The 16,878-nt window shown below is 39.9% G+C and overlaps 1 protein-coding gene across 3 annotated transcripts in view; it reads right to left on the bottom strand.

Annotated features, from left to right (window-relative positions):
• Window positions 1–16,878, bottom strand: part of PLCG2 (phospholipase C gamma 2) — a 65,632-nt gene that overhangs the window by 45,888 nt on the left and 2,866 nt on the right. For all 3 annotated transcript variants that reach the window (XR_014551012.1, XM_083624858.1, XM_083624857.1), the window contains exon 2: window positions 9,681–9,908. Coding sequence is in view for 2 of the 3 variants with exons in the window: in XM_083624858.1 (XP_083480984.1) it covers window positions 9,681–9,876 (196 nt within the window). In the remaining variant the exon portion in view is untranslated. The remainder of the gene's footprint in view (window positions 1–9,680; window positions 9,909–16,878) is intronic.

Raw genomic sequence — 16,878 nt, 5'->3', positions numbered from 1 at the left:
CCACAGCCAATCAGTTTCAATTCAGAAGTAAGGGGATGGGGAGGGGAAGGATTTTTTGGACAGTAAAACCAGTCAGCAGAAGTGCTTTTCAGCCTTATGTCCAAGGCAGGGTATTAATTTTGTAAAATAATAATAAAAAAAGGAAGGCTGCCTAGAATATGTCCAAACCAAACCTATTTGCAGAGTACATTTAGAGAATTATAGCTAACTTCATTTAGCCCTTCCCCTGACTGACCATAAACAGGAAGTCTGGCCTAGGTGAGTGAGCGTTAAAGCAGAGGAAATGAACAGTTCAAGAGACCTGCAAGCAGTTAGAAGGCCACATTTGTTGATTTTTTCATCTGACCACAGACACCCAGTTGAAGAAACAAAATGGTGCACCCAAGACGAACCATGAATCAGAACATCTGTTTTAGATAAGAAAGTGAATAAAAGCCATTTTGCAAGATTATTCAAATTAACACTCTCAAGTATCATAGCTTGGGCATTGGATCCTAGTGACTTTGGTTACAACCTAACAAGCTGGCAGGAAGCCACAATTTGTTTCACTATGGACACTATCTGTTTCACTATGACCGAACCCAAAAGCTACTGCATCATGATAGGTAAACAACCGTATCATTATTGAAATCAGGCTTTTGCATAACCACTATAAGAACAGGGACTGGAAGAGAGCTTTCAACACAGTCAAATAATTACAAAAGGAAAGACGAATACTTCGGAAAAATAATTCAGAAAAATACTTCATGTATTGTGGTCAGCAGATAGTACGTAGCAGCTTTTAAATCAGACACTTTTGCCCTACTCACCCCTTAAAATAGAATTGTATCAGCCAGGACACACATCTGCAACCAGCCGGGCTGAAGGAAATACAAACCAGCCTGCAAGTTAGACTTTCCATGACATTGACAGTTCTTCATATTCAAAGTCTGGCATCACCCTCATTACATAAAAAGAGGGAGATCAGATTTTCAAAGCAAAATAGAAGTGTGAATGAGACACACAGAATCCTCATTCCCATGTGTGGTTCACCTGCACACAGCCTCCATCTCAAGCCACTTGGACAAAAGAGCTACAGAGAGCTAGATCAGAGAAATAGAGAAATAGAGGCACTCTTCACCCACCCAGCTCTTTTGCTTTTAAAAATGGGACCCCACAACCCTCTTTCTAATGCAGATCTGTCTGTAATTTGCTTCTAATACACTATGCTTGTTTATATTTAAATTAAACAAATATTGCAAAGCCACCTTACTCACATAAAAAGGCACCTTCCGGTCATCTAATATTCAAAGGCTACTTCTCACCTCTTGAGGAAGCTGGTGAGTATGTAATAGTATACTAAGAGATGCAAAAGCAGAACTGCTGTTTCTGGATCAAATTCATGGAAACAAATATATAGTACTGTTGTGGGCAGGGTTCTGCAAATCGGACAGAGATATCAACTAAGATCCACAGAGTAGCATTAAACTTACTCCAAACAGTTGTTGGCCTAGGAGAATATGGCTCATAGGGCCAGAGAGATCCTACATTCACTCCTGCCATGCTGTCTAGAAGCATCTGGTTCCCCACAGTGGGAAGATAGACTAGATGGACCTTTAGGCTAATCCAACAAGGCTTTTATTATGTACTTGTTTCCTTCTCCTTATGGTATGAGGCTAATCGTCACCATCTGCACTTCAGCCCTAGGTCCTAGAATGGGTTACAGTTTAAAATACAGTATTAAAAACAATTAAAAATTCACAACTACAAAGAAAAATAGGATGGGTCATAAAATCAGAGGTATCAAATGCCAGGGTAAAGAAGTATGCCTTCATCATTTGCCAATTCCCTTGTACCATGCTGAGATTACTACCTGGAGTGTTATATGTTAACACTCCAGATGGGCAAGACAGGAACAGATATAATTAGCAAAAATGGGGTAGATATCGAAGAGTCATGTGGCAGTGAAGCAGCAGCACCCAGGACCTCTTGCTGTGCCATGCAGAACAAGTATGCAAATATTCACCTCTTTTTCCAGAATGGTGATAGTAATGAATTTTCGTCTTTAGATTGGGTGCAGGAGAAAAGACAAGCAGCAACTGTTTTCCACAACTCTGCAAATTCCCATTAACGAGGCAACCTTTTCTTCTCTGAAGGTTAAGGATTGCAAGATTAAATGAAGGCTGTTGTGCCTTTGGTTTCTGAGAGGTGCTTCTGTGTAAACACACACAGAATCATGCTGCACAGCATCTTTTCAAATGTCCACAACTCCTAAACGTTGACAAGGATTTATAAATGGAAACTATGTTTGTTGTGTCACTACTGCCTTGGGATACCTAATGTATAGTAAACATGACTCCAAAGGCTATTATTGAACAGGTGGCACCAATGTAGGAGGACTCTCACACACTGTTAGCAATACAGCCTAAAAAATTAATCTGAATTAACCTTATAATTGTTGCACATCTTCACTAAAGAAACAGCAAAAGCCCAGAAACATCTGTGGTGCACTCAAGTAGTACCGTGTGGAAGAAAGAGGAAATGATTGCTTTGTTCTGCATGGTATTGTCTTCTGAAAGGAACTTGACCTTATTTACAAACTGTGCAAACCCAAAGGGCTTGTAGCAAGTCACACACTTTAGACAAGTTATGCCTCTACTAGTCTATTCTAAGTGGAGCTATCACCTGTGAGAGACTTCTCCACTATTACCTTTGATGCCTTTCCCAGCACTCTTTCTAACACACACTTCTTCTCCACCATACCATTTGATGCCAGGTGCCTGTGATAAGAGAGATGCAGGGAGCGAAGGCGATGAAGAGGGCTAAATCCGGAAAAGCATCCGAGGTGAATGAAATGTATGCTGATCCAGCCAACCACAAAGCAAAGAAGGTGTTAGTGCCTGCCTCAGTGATCATGCAGCACCAGCAGGCAGAAGCTGGCACAAAGGCATTCCCAAAGGCAGGAGGGACTGCCTCATCGAAGATGAAGCCCTTCTATCTGTGGATTCTGCAAGTACTTAAAAAAAATGCATGTCTTTAATTGATTAAACAGGTTTTAGTCAATTAATCATAACCCAAGTGCAAAAAAGGAAAAGACTATGCATACAAGCATAAAAACCATTGCAGCTTCTGTACTAGGAGGAAGAAGCAGTGAATCAAATAAGTGCAAGTTCACACTGCCATGAATCATCCATTAAGGCAGAAATAAAGAAGTGACGGTTCAGAAAAAGTGCTAGCTTTCTCCCTTTCTCATCAATTGCCTTGTTGAAGATCTTAAATCTAAGATAGAAGCATGCACTACTATCTAATTCAGGCATCCCCAAACTCGGCCCTCCAGCTGTTTTGGGATTACAACTCCCACCATCCCTAGCTAACAGGACCACTGATCAGGGATGATGGGAACTGTAGTCCCAAAACAGCAGGAGGGCTGAGTTTGGGGGTGCCTGATCTAATTTCTTTTCATTCCTCTCTGTTGCTGTAGAAGCAGGCACATGTTAAGAATTTGGTGTGTGCCTCTCACTATCTTGCCTAGGAAGTTGCCTTTTACTGTGTCAGACCATAGTCCATCCAGCTCTGTACTGTCTATACTGACTCAGAGTGGCTTCCCACTGTTTCAGGCAGGAGGACTTTCCACCCCTACCTGGCAATGCAAAGCACTGAAACAAAGATCATGTGCAAGTAAAGCTAGAGTGATCAAACTCCTGAAACACAGGAACCTACTTTCTACTGAATTTGACCATTGGTCCATCTTGCCCAGTATTGTTTACAATGACTGGCAGGGACTCTCCAGAGTTTCAGACAAGAGTCTTAGCCTGCCCTACTGGGAAATGCTGGACATTTAACTTGTAATCTGGGCTCCGCTAAGAGATGGGCATTCTATAAATATAATAAATACATAATAGTCTTCTGCATGCAGAGGGGGGCAATAAATCTCTTTTTCTTTCTTTTTTCTATCACCAAAACACAGCAAGTGCCTTGAGCCAAATCACAGAATCTGGTACTGGGCACAAAATTAATCATGTGAGAACTTCAGCTCTCTCTTAAAAAAAAAAAAAGGTTTGTACTACTGTTTGTAAGCTTTGTAGGAGCAGCAGGTAGACTGCAGGAATGTTATACTATATGGTGCCATCTCACTTAGGCTAAACAATGAAGTTTTCATCCTTCCCTTAAACAACACGAGAATTCCTACTTCAAGACAGAAGAAACAGCAGTCTTTCTCTGCTATGGCAACATACAGAGCATGAAGATGCATGCAGCCGGAGTGGAGTCAAGAAAATTGTAGTCATTTACCCTGTGAAGTACGTGGTCTAGTGATTTTGTGTCGACACACCCCACATTTAATTTTAGAAGAAAATGAGGACTTATGAATGACTCCAATTCAAGCAAACAGCGGAAAGCACTTTCCCTGATACTTTGGATAGAAGGGGAAAATTCCCTCCTTGGGTAAACAATTTCAGTCACACATGGAGCACAAGTAAAATGTTTGTCCACACCATGGAAAAGACTTGAAATGGAAAGAAGGATGACATGGAGAATCTGCATGCCAGTCTGATACACCTGCAAGGAAACCTTTTAGCACACTAGTAAACATATCAGAGACTAGAGGTGAAATCATATGCTCAAATTATGCCAGTTGAAAAGTATTTGAGATCTGGTGCATTCCCCCTGCACTAGTAAAGGACAATATCACCATCAGGGATCAATGCTGGCCATGGGAATAGCCAGGGTGGTGGAAGGGGGAGGCAACTATGCCCCTAAATCAATAAAAATCAATAAAAATACATAACTAACTGAGGTTCTGCCCTCCCCCCACAAAAATTCTGGCTACGCCCATTATGCTGGCCTAAGATTACACCAACATATCCACACCATTGGCACAACTCCAACTGTCCAGAGACCAAAAATGGGCAATGGAAAGGCACCTTCACTCTGAATCCATAACTTTCCATGGTCTTAGAATCATAGAATCATAGAGTTGCTTACAGCCCATACTATAAAAGGAAGAGGTGGTACAAGTAAAAAAACAAAAACAAAACTCAACTGAAAGTCAAAACACATTGCTCACTCCACCTCCTACCATTCCATTGCAATGTTGTTAAGAAAACATTTGGTACGGGAGACAGGAAACATTGTACAAAGTGCCCTGCATGTGTACAACACATGCAGTAAAAAGCAATACACTAAAACTTACCTTATCAGACCCCTTACAGATATTCTGCCTTGGGTAAGATATACCCCCCAACATCCAACAGCAACTTCCATTCTACTGGCACAAGTGGAGTGACAGAACAAAGCACAAGTAAAGCAGGAATACCATGCCTCTTTAGTATGGCCCTGCAAATGCCCCCCATCTCCTTCTTCCATGCCACCCTCCGGTACTGGTAACTCTGCCTTGTCTCAAGTGTGTTAAAGAACCCTTTCTTGGTCACTAATTGTAGAGGTGTCTTTCACACAGGATATCCAAGAGTAAGTGGGAAGTGTGCAGGGGGCTGATAGCCATGAATCCCCACATGTAAGTAAGCCCTCCACATGCAAGTTCCCCTCCCCTCCCCTCCCCTGCCAAGCCAAACCAGGACAGGGGGGCAGAAAGAGAAAATGCATACAGCTGCAAATTAGCCATCCAAGAAGGAACTGTATTGAATTCTATGCATGACAGAATTTAAAGTCAACCATCCTGAAAGGAAGATAAGTTATTGCCCCCAAACCTAAAAGCAAAACAACAAGTATCAAAAGCCTTTTTGAATTCCAAAACTCAGGTCTCTCTGCCCACAACAACTGCTGCCATTCTAGCACATTTGCATCATATCACAAATGGCAGCTGCTTCTCAAAAGAAGTTTTACTAATTGTAACAAGTTTTTTGTTTATTTTTTTTTGCCTTGGCTTGTGAGAAGAAAAACACACAGGCTAAAATTTACAGAGAGCTAGTTGGTGCTCTGCCTCAAATAAAAAAACTGCAGGATCCAGCCCTATACTTGCGGCAGGAAGGAAAAACCACAAACTGGAATAGTGCACATTTAGCACATTTCTCACTGCCAGGCACACAGAATGCTAGTTCTTTGGAGACCATGCCTACAAGACTCTGAACATCTCAGTAAGAATCAGGCTGCAATCATGCACCCAGTTCCCAGAGCTTACTGAACTTATTGGGAATTTCTTTTTGAGCAGCAATGTACAGGATTGTGCCTTTAGTGAAACGGCATCAATATATTGAGACGTAACTATCAATTTCCGTCCAATATACATTTATTAGTGATGTGCCAAACATCCTACACTAATAATGCTGATGCAAGCCATGATCAGCAAGTGGGAGAGACCTCTCTTGCGCTTATAAAGCTTCTTCATGACTAACTACGGAAGGAGATAATGCTCAATGCGTTTATGAAGCTCTGTTTACTATTTCTGGTACACATGCTAGGCCTTCTTTTCTTCTTCCCTTTTTCCTCATCAACTCATCTATATAATCTAGATAGGCACCTATATAATCTAAGCATCTAAAACTTGTGGGATTGGCTTTTTTGCACAAAATGTACTATTTGTTTTTACAAGGCATACTGCAATCTTTCCAACTATAGTTATCCACTGTCATTAATTTATTGTTTCCCATGATGGACTCGATGGCCCTTGTGGTCTCTTCCAACTCTATGATTCTATGATTCTATGATTTTGGAGTAGGTATCATTTAAAAGGGAATACTTAAAATTCCAAATTTCATAAATGCAAACTGAAAAAAATATATGGACATGTCCTCAGAAAGGAACGGTGCTTCCAAACAATAATGTTTTTAGAGTGACACTCTCAATGTTCTCTTACTGTAAGCTACAAAACTTTCCAAACTTGAACATGTACATTTTCTGTCATGTCAATTTTCACTTGCTTTTCACAGGGTAAAGAGTGGAAATTCCACATTAAAACACCTGGTGAGGAAGTGGCACAAAAAGTCTTACATCTTTCAACAAGTATACATCAAAGATTCAACAAATTTTAAAATAAAACAACAGTTTTCCACATAAGCCTGCAATAGGTTTTGATTGATCCCAGATCCCCAAGCAGGAATCATGAAGAAAAACTTCAAAAAGGAAACAATATGCCAAACACAACCATTATTTCAAAAGGAAAGAACACAGCCACCTTTTTCTACCTTCATTAAGCAAATGGGATTTAATTCTTACTTGCACTTCAGCACATTTTTTAAAAATAGCTATTTTAACCTGCTGTTGAACAGACTGAACCTGCAGCTAAGGAATTTCCACCCTCATGCTTGCTGTTAAACAGGCTGAACCACGAGGAGACTTATAAAAAAGAAGAAGAAAAAAAGGATCTGGTTCAATGATCAATATTTTCTGAGAGATTAACTGTCAGAAAATATTGATCATTAACCACTCAATTTTCTAAAAAAAACCTATTCATTAGAAATTACAACTCCTATGTAATACTTTAATTAACAAAAACAAACAGGTACCAATGCCTTCATTCTATGATTATATAACCTTAACATAGCTTGAAATTTCATGTATACTTATTGTTCAAAGCTTCTGAAACCTTGATATTACAGTTATTGTTTAGTTAACTCCATCAATGTACATTGAACTTAACAGAGTAGTCCAAGTGACAGAAATAGGTTCCTTCCGCCAGAAGTTTACAATCTACATTTTGAAAAGTAGGAGAGAAAACAGGGAGGGAAGGAGAGATACAGTGCTAATTGGAAATTGGTATGTACAAATGCAATTCCACATACTTAAGCTTAGTTCCGGTTCAATGTGAGGATTTGTGGTAGGTGATGGTAGCATAAAAAGCTTTTGAACACTGCAATCCCACAGAGGTTAATGGGGTGGATCCAATGTGGTACTGGAATGCATATTTAAAATCCTTTACGCAAGACGACAACATGCACATGATTCTGAAGGAGAGTTTTGCAAGTACAGGTGGGCAAGAATCTAAACACCTGCCCAGAAATCTTTCCAACAAAAGCTATTTCCCAACATAGTGTTTCACATATTTACATAATCTTAGATGCAGATGAAAATTTTATACCAGAAATAGCCCTGGATGACACTTCTAGTTAGGCTTCTATTGTACTTTCCATGTTTTATATGTTTTTGCATTTCTTATTTTTAAATACTCCCACAGTGGGAGTCTTGTACTGAACTTGTTCCTCAGGTTAGTAGTTATTTTTAGATTGTAGAAAGATAACTTATTAATCTATGCAAAACAAAAGATTGATGTTTATATTTCATAAACAGCAGCTGAAATTTTATTAATTTCAATCTTCAGAAACAGAACTCCTATTAGCCAATTAAAGATGCAGTTACATTAGTGTCAAGGAAGTCTGGATCACACTATTCTTTATCACAACTAAAACTTCTACATAAAAAAACTTCAGTAAGAAAAAAAGCAGACCAAATTCTTTTTATTGTTATACTTTGAAATATGTTGACATTCTTCACCTTAGAAAAAGAAATCCACATGGATATGAAAAACTCATATGCATGCAGTTGCACTCAATTAGGCTCAACAAACTATTGTGACACATCTACTGCTAGCTCTTGGTGCCACCTTTTTAAAAAACAAAAACAGCAACAGCAACCAATAATCATTTTCCTTCTCGCTTTACTTAGGCTGTGTACTTCACAAACTGGATGAAGGCTTGGTGCTTGAATCAATGTTTTAGTCTTTAAAGTACAACAATGCATTCATTTGTTTTTGCTGTAGCAAACTAACATGTCTAACTAAGTAAGTGTTGGAGTAAGATTCAGCTACCAATTACCGTATTTTTCACTCTATAGGGTGCACCGGCCCATAGGGCGCACCTAGTTTTTTTGGGGGGGGATAAAGAAAAAAAATATATTTCCCCCCCAGGCGCGGGGCTGGGGCGGGGGAAGCCCGAGTTTTTCCCAACCCCAGAACAGGCTGCTATCCGCAAGCCTTCGGAGCCCGGCGGGAACTCCCGCCGCGTTCCGAAGGCTTGTGGATAGCTTCCTGAAGTCTGGAGAGCGAGAGGGGTCGGTGCGCACCGATCCCTCTCGCTCTCCAGGCTTCAGCGAAAGCCTGCATTCGCTCCATAGGACGCACACACATTTCCCCTTCATTTTTGGAGGGGGAAAAGTGCGTCTTATAGAGCGAAAAATACGGTAGTCAGTTTAGGAACAGGAGGGTGGGGGAACCTTGTCTTCCACCTCATGCAGCGGAGCAAAAAGTTTTGATCTGGCCCTGGTTTCTTAATTTAGACATCACACCAACCACAGTTAAAACTTACTGCAACACTGCAAGCAAGTCCCACTTTCCACTGAACAATTAGGAAGCATCTTTACCTGCCCTACATCTGATGCCACATATGGGGCAGGTGGATGTGGCCTGAGAAGTAACAGCCTCACTGGCCAAATTAAGATCCCTGTTGGAGCTAATTAGGCCCCCGGGTCAAAGATTCCCTGCTGCTGGCTTAAGTTAATGTGTCTGTCCTAGGTCCATCCATCTACTAAGTCACACGGGCTGAGTAAAAGGCCTGAAAGTCAGCTGAAGGGTGGGGTCACTTTCAATCCCCTCCCTTTTTCTAAACTACACCTGTACATGGTATACAGCGTTAAACGCTAAAGCAGTAAACATACACCATTTCTTCAGTCCCATCAACACATCAAAGAAAATAGCAGGTCATGACAGGGTTAAATTCAATTATTTGCAATGACGACCATAAGCAGATACTCACAGAAACCTTCTATTTTGTCAGCTGTCTTGCTCCATGCCACCTGCCTAGTTTCCATAATGACTTGGATTGTCCTCCTCTCTGGACTACTCTTTTTGAGGCTGTACACTGTCATGACGGTGCCTAGCTCCAAGGTCCTTTTGATTTGACTCTTCTCATACTCAGGTAGCTCCCCATAGTCTATGCTTTTCCTGGACATTTTCAGGGTGAACGCAGCAAATCTTCAGTGGGCTGAAAAGGAAAAAGCAGAGGACGAAAGATGTATCATTCTAAAATAGGTGTTTTGTTGTTGTTTTTTTGTTAAAAGGAAACTTTTTGCAGCTTCCTTTTAAAGCAAAAGGAATTTCTAGAAGTGAAACTAGGCTAGCACGAATAACCACTCTTAGGGTCAAGGTACACAGATCTCCATTACCATCTGGTGAACTTTAACAAATATCCCTACCTCAATGAGGTGCATTTTAAAACAAACCAAATGTTGCAGAAGACAGGAATTAGCACTGTACTAGCCAACACAATACAATTATGTTCTGCTTATTAACAATGGCCGGGGTGGAGTAGCTTGAGCAGTTGATATAGTATGATCTCACTCTATGGAAAACAAAGCAAGAATGTCTCTAGTTCGTCAATAAGGCATCACCATCAATTGTTTGTCCTTAATAGTATTATGCAATGAATTGTAGAAGAATAGGGCTTTTAGCTCCAACCCCTTCCCCAGGTTATGTATTGCGCTCCAGATGGCTTTCCATGTCTTAACAAGATCAAAATCCTGACAGTGGTTTGTTTCTGGATCAAAATCAGACACAAGGCAAGAGAATAACAGCTGCAATCCTAAACACACTTCTCTGGGATTACATTTCACTGAACCAACAGGACTTTCTTCTGAGTAAACATGCATAGGATTAGGCTGTAAGTGACTGAGCTGAGAGCCAGGAAGTATCTGCCTCCAATCTCACCTCTGCCATTAATTCGCTAGTTCTCCAAAGACAGGGCACTATCTCTCAGTCTAATCACCTATTTCTCACCGTATGTAAGATGGAGGTTACTATTCTGACCTAATTTAAAAGAACACTGGCAAAAATTACTGAGACAATGTATACTGACTGCTTTTAATATTAGAAAGGCTATATAAACAAATAGTTTTTAATTATGCAAAAGATCTTCTTTCCCAAGGAAACAGTAGATATGGTCCAGTTTTATTAGGATTTATTTACTACCCACTTTTCTAATATAAAATAACCAAATAAATGTTAAACGCAAAACACCCAACACAAAAATGGCAGTGCTAAATCATTCATAGAAAATGCTATTATAAGCAGCTGTTCCTTCAAACACATTATCGAAAGCTGGTTGCAATTTTTAACAATCTACCGAAACCATCTAAAAACGGAAAGAGAAGGAGTCTTACAGGTCTTCACTGCTATATCATCCCTGGTCACCAAAAAGTCCCTATCTCTTTTAATTTACGTAGCCTAAATCTAAAAATGAATGAATACCTAATTAGTCAGACTGGATATAAACAGTTCAGGCAGGTTCACGGTTATCACAGAAGCTACAAGCTACCAAGCTGCACCAGGCATTAAGGCCTCAGTGTGAAGTCCACCAAAACAAGGTAAGCATCTGTAGGACTTCATCCTGCAATAACATAGAAACTGAAGAACCGTATTTGCATAAGCAGAATTTCCTTTTGGTAACACAAGGGGTTCTCTGTATCCAAGTCACCAAGTTAACTTGGGTTTGAATAGTAAAAACAGCAACCCAACATAAACCAAACATATATTTCAGTTGGGAGATTGGTGTCTCTCTAGGAGAGTGGCATACTCAGGCTCATCCCTCAAAAGTCATCATAAAATCATCTCAAACCATCTATAAACAAACAACATTAGTATATTCCAAGATATTATACCAGACCCACCAATCTCTATTTCGACAATATCCCCACTAGCTTCATGGAATCACAGAACTGTAGAGTTGAAAGGGACCGTGAGGATCATCTAGTCCAACCCCCACAATGCAGGAATCTTTTGCCCAACGTGGAGCTCGAACCCACAACCCTGAGATTAGTACGGACTGAGCTATCCGTCAATTTCAATTAAGCTTGCATGGGAAACAGTGATATAATTAATTACCATCTACCTCTTATATCAAGCAAACATCAAGCTCTTCAAATTAGCAATGCCTCCTTTAAGTAACGATTACTAAAAATAGTAGTAAGAATCAAATAGTGATCAGGACTAAGATGTGTGAATGTATATCAATTCAGTGGGAAAACTGGTTCAACTCTACCCCTCCACATCATTTTCCTGATGAAAATCCCCAGCCCAGACTGAAGCTATTAATCCTCTTATGAGGAAAAAATACATGCATGTAGATGTTTTTCCTTATGGGAAATCATCAATTACGGGGAGGTCAATTTCCAATGGAGAAATAGTGCTGGGAAATGGTTCCCCCACCCTACCCCTAATTCTCATCTGCCCCCACATGCAACTGTTGATCTGCAAAAGTATAAACAAATGGAGATATAGCATTTCCAACATTATTTCTACTTTGGCCCTAACATACATTTAAATGTAAGCCATTCACTCAACTCAACGTAGCTGCAACATAGCTATTAACAGGAAAAGGACATGGTGCAAAGCTTGCTGCCAAGTGAAAGTGTATAAAGAGCAAGCAACTTCTTCTATAGCAGGTTTAGTACTCTGGATTAAATGAAGCATGTGGCATAGCATTACTGATTCGTGGTTAAGACTAAGCTATATCATCCAGGCTGAAATCCTATACAGTATACATTTACCCAGGAGTAAATCCCACTGAACTCAATTAGGCTGAGTAGACGTGTATAGGATTGCATTCTTAATTGCAAGTGTTCTTTCAATGACTCAACCCCCCCCCCATTTTTTACAATGAGGAACTGAAATGCAAAGTGATAGTGACATCAATTCCACTGCTGGGCTAACAAGACTTCCGATTCTTAAATTATAAATTTACTCATGCTCAGCTTAATATTCTGAATGTGCAGCAAGCTCTAATGAAGTGTCAGTGAAGTAGCAGTTGTAATCCATGGATTAACTGGTAAAATATTGAAAAAGCGTGGAACTAAGCTTCCCATTCCAGTATTTCAAACACGCTCTGTCAATCATGAATAAATGGTTACACTACTTTAAAATGACAACCTGTTCAATTAACCCACAATGCCATTAAATCCATATTTACTCAGGAGACAAGGTTCACTGCATCCAGAAGAGCTTACTTCTGAATAAAAAGGTATAAGATTTTGCACTTAGTTGGCATAGTAAAATTTACCAGTTTGAGTATTTCTTTATTTTGCCACACCCATACAATTGCAAAGTTGAAACTCAAACCTTGTGAATTACCAGTGAATTATGGTCTCTCCACTCCTGTTTTTTCTTACATGGCACAAATACTAGCAAGTCTGCTCTCCTTCATGAAAAATAGTAGGAAGAAATAACTATCAAGCTTTCCTCTGGAATCATACTATACATACCAACCAACAGCAGGACACAAAGAGGATTGGGAAAACGTCTTCAACCAAAGCCCAAAAATAACTTCAGCCAAAAACAGCAGCATCTGCCTTACTGTTCTTTCCCCTCAGCCTTTTTGCCCTCTACTTTTTATTACAAGCTTCTTGTTTCAGTTTCCTTGTTAATAACCAGGCCCCAATACCTGGTTTCCTTCTCATAGCCCTCATCTTTGACTTAACTCCTTCCTTTTGCCTGTTAATAGTTAGAAATTTTTAAAGCACTATCTTGCTCTAGAAACACAAATATTTCACCCTTTTAATTTTTTCCTTAATTTATTCACTTTTTATTTTATTTATTTGTAAGTTTACAATATACCATATATCTGGTGTCTTATAGCAGTTGTGTATAACAAAGCAATCAATGCTACTTTGTTGTTGTTGTTTAGTCGTTTAGTTGTGCCCGACTCTTCGTGACCCCATGGACCAGAGCACGCCAGGCAGTCCTGTCTTCCACTGCCTCCCGCAGTTTGGTCAAACTCATGTTCGTAGCTTCGAGAACACTGTCCAATGCTGCTTACATATATAGAAACATATGTGTTCAGATTCTCCAAGAATCAATAAAAAAGACCCTAGATTACACAAAAAAGGGTGGGGAAAAGAAGAAATCTGAAAAAGAAAAAAGGTGATAGAAAAAGAAGGTAAAAGCTAATGGAATTATTTTACTCAATTTGCTCCTAACATAACATGTGGCTGAACTGCATCTTGTAGTTTATCATTCTAGCAGTGAATAAATTAACTGCAATTCCAATTTGTTCGATTTTTAAACTGTCCTTCATCTGTTAAGATTGCAGAGAAGTTTACAAAGGATACTTAAAATACATTTCAAAAACCACTTGAAACCTTAATCATAACTTTAAAACACTGGTCAAAACGCAACACTACAAAATATAACACTGCAGGTAGCATCAGTACATCTGGCCTAAAATGCATCTGTTTGCTCCTAAGACCTGAGTGGTCTTAATACACCATCAAAAATTTAGTGATGAGGGTTTTCCTATCCTACAAGGATAGGAAATTCCACAGGCAAGGTGCCACCACTGAGAAGGTCTGATCCCCGTCACTGCACATTAGGCTTCCCTCATTGGCAGGATGACACGGTCCTCCGCAGCAGATCTAAAAGCCTGGGCTAGCAGATGAAGAGAAAGGTGATCTTTTAAGCATTTCAGCCTCACAATTTATGGAATAATACCTTATCCCAGAGGTTTCATGTAGATGTTAAGAAACTCAGAGGTCAAGATGGAGCCCTGCAGGATTCCTGCAGCATAACTGCCAAGGGGCCAATCAGGGGGTCTCCCAATGCTAGTCTCCGGAAATGACCCTATATGGAAGAGTGAAAGCAGAGCCACCATAGCTCCATGACTCCCACTCCCAGCTGACAGAAGCGTTCCAGGAAGATACCATCATCAAATATAGCCAAAGAATAGAGTTCAAGGAGAATTAACAGGGCTATGTTCCTGTCTCTGTTTCAGTGACAAACTCAGGCCTAAAGCCAGACTGAAATGGTCCAGATAATCCTTTTTCTCCAAGTACACCAAAAGCTGTCTACCATCCTCTCAACCATCTTGCCCCCAAAATAGCTATGAGCAAATGTGTTGTAGTTGAAACACACCTCCAGGTCCAGGATGGGTTGCATTGCTACCTTTTTTAATTGCCTTGCAAAGCACAAAGTGAGAGGTATTTTGACATTTTAATTTTCATCTTGCTGACTGGTGGAAAAGGAAAATATGAACCAAACCTCAACAAATGCTATTCACAGTGTTCCACATCCTTACTCTCAAATTCCCTGCAGGGAGCTTAAAAATGCTGCATTACCAAGCACCATCTTAACAGAGGCTACTGGTACTGTTGATCTCTAGATGTGCAGTACACAGGCAAGGATTTCTGACTCTCAACTGTTTAACATGAACACCAATAAAATGACTCTTTCCCTGCGCCCTTGTCCAAATTAGATTGCTAAAATGAAGAAAGCCTGAGGGAACCATAATAAGAGTTTTGTGTGGAAGGACTGTGAGGGTAGCTCAGTTCTGGTACTTAGAATGGATCCCTGAATTCAGCAGCAGCTCAGAGCACTTAATTCTTCTTTATTTTTATTTTAGTGTATATACTGTGCACCGTGCTCCAGCTGGTGGATCTTTGAGTCCCAGTGAAACACAAAAGTAGATCCAGCAAGCATGAAGTCTGCCCTCCCTGGTCCTGAGCTGCTGGAACAAATCCAATGGAACAAATCATAATTACTCATTATGGCGGTTTCCTACACAGCAGACTTTATCCTTCAAAGTCAGAGGTTTTATGCCTATTTGTTTGCACAGCACGCCAGATAAATGTATTCAGCACCTGAAGTGATGCCTGCACTCTAAACCCCAGGCATATAACACATAATTGTTTGTGCAGAATTTCTTAGTTGAAAATAAAATATGGTATCAAAAAATAGATAAAACTAACAGGCACTGAAGAAGTGGCAGCAATACCAAGAAATGGAACAATGAGAAGCAATTACAGGCCAGCCAGAATAAAAATATAGAATTTTCTGTGGCCAGGACTTAACAAGAAGTAAAAATAGTCAGTGGTTATGTGGAAAGCCTCTGGATCTATGAATGTCAGGAATATTATTGTCTGAAACATTCTCAAAACCCTTCAGTGTGCATGACAAAAGGAGACAAACTAAATTATGAATCTTGAAATTCTGCAGGTAAAATATAATAGGTTTGATCCACCATTGGAATACTACATTGGCTTTTATTACAGTCTGCTCTAATTTACATTGGAACCTGGAAATATCATGCAGATAGGGAGAGATTTCCCTAGATAATTACTGGAAGAGTTCTTAGTGGCCACAGCTGAGTTACACAACCATCTTCTCTGCCTAGCCTGCAAATAAAGTTAACTATCTGCAAAGGATGACAGATCAATTAACAAACTTGTGCAAGTGTGGATCAGATTAGTCTAAACAAATAATGTGAACTTCCAAAGTAGTCAAAACCAGGGAAGTATGGTTAGTACACACTTCTTGCTAGCAAAAACCATCAAGTGAACTCTGTCTTGAGTCCTTATTGAGAGGATTTGTGTGTGTGTGTGTAGTTAAACTGCCTCCCCTGTCTCTCAAGTCAGAAACCCCTAGCCTATGCAAGGCCCAAACACCAATTTGAAAGCCAGTAGCTCAGCTGGAAGTTATACATCAGCAGTGAAACTGGATATGATGCATAAGCCCACAGGTAACTCAGATGAATTAGTAGTACCATGTAAAATTACCGGTAGGTCCTTGATATTTATTTGTACCAAGCCTAGAACATCAAAGCACCAGGGTTTGTACATGTGGGTTACCTAGCTACAATATAATAAATTAATCATACAACACATCTTGGCACGGGAAGTTCAGCATCAAAGGGTTCAGTCATGTATTGCTGCTATCCCAAAGTCTTGGGACCAGTGTTACAGGATGACCCATCAGAACTTCTTTGTCATGTTGCAACTGCCTTAAAGGAAATTATTTCCATATGCTTAGTTGGGCACTAAAACATGAAATCAAAAGCACAGGAAGCTCCCATCTGGTCATGCCCTTCAAAACACAAAATGTGTAAGGTATAATAATTTCTGAAGCTCTCCAGTTGTATTTTATTAAATAAAGGTTCATTACCATCATTTACACTCCATTTCTTCTGATCA

This window comes from Podarcis filfolensis (assembly GCF_964270895.1).
Source record: "Podarcis filfolensis genome assembly, chromosome: 8".
NCBI classification, from domain to species: Eukaryota; Metazoa; Chordata; class Lepidosauria; order Squamata; family Lacertidae; genus Podarcis; species Podarcis filfolensis.
This window is presented reverse-complemented; position numbering and strand designations above follow the sequence as displayed.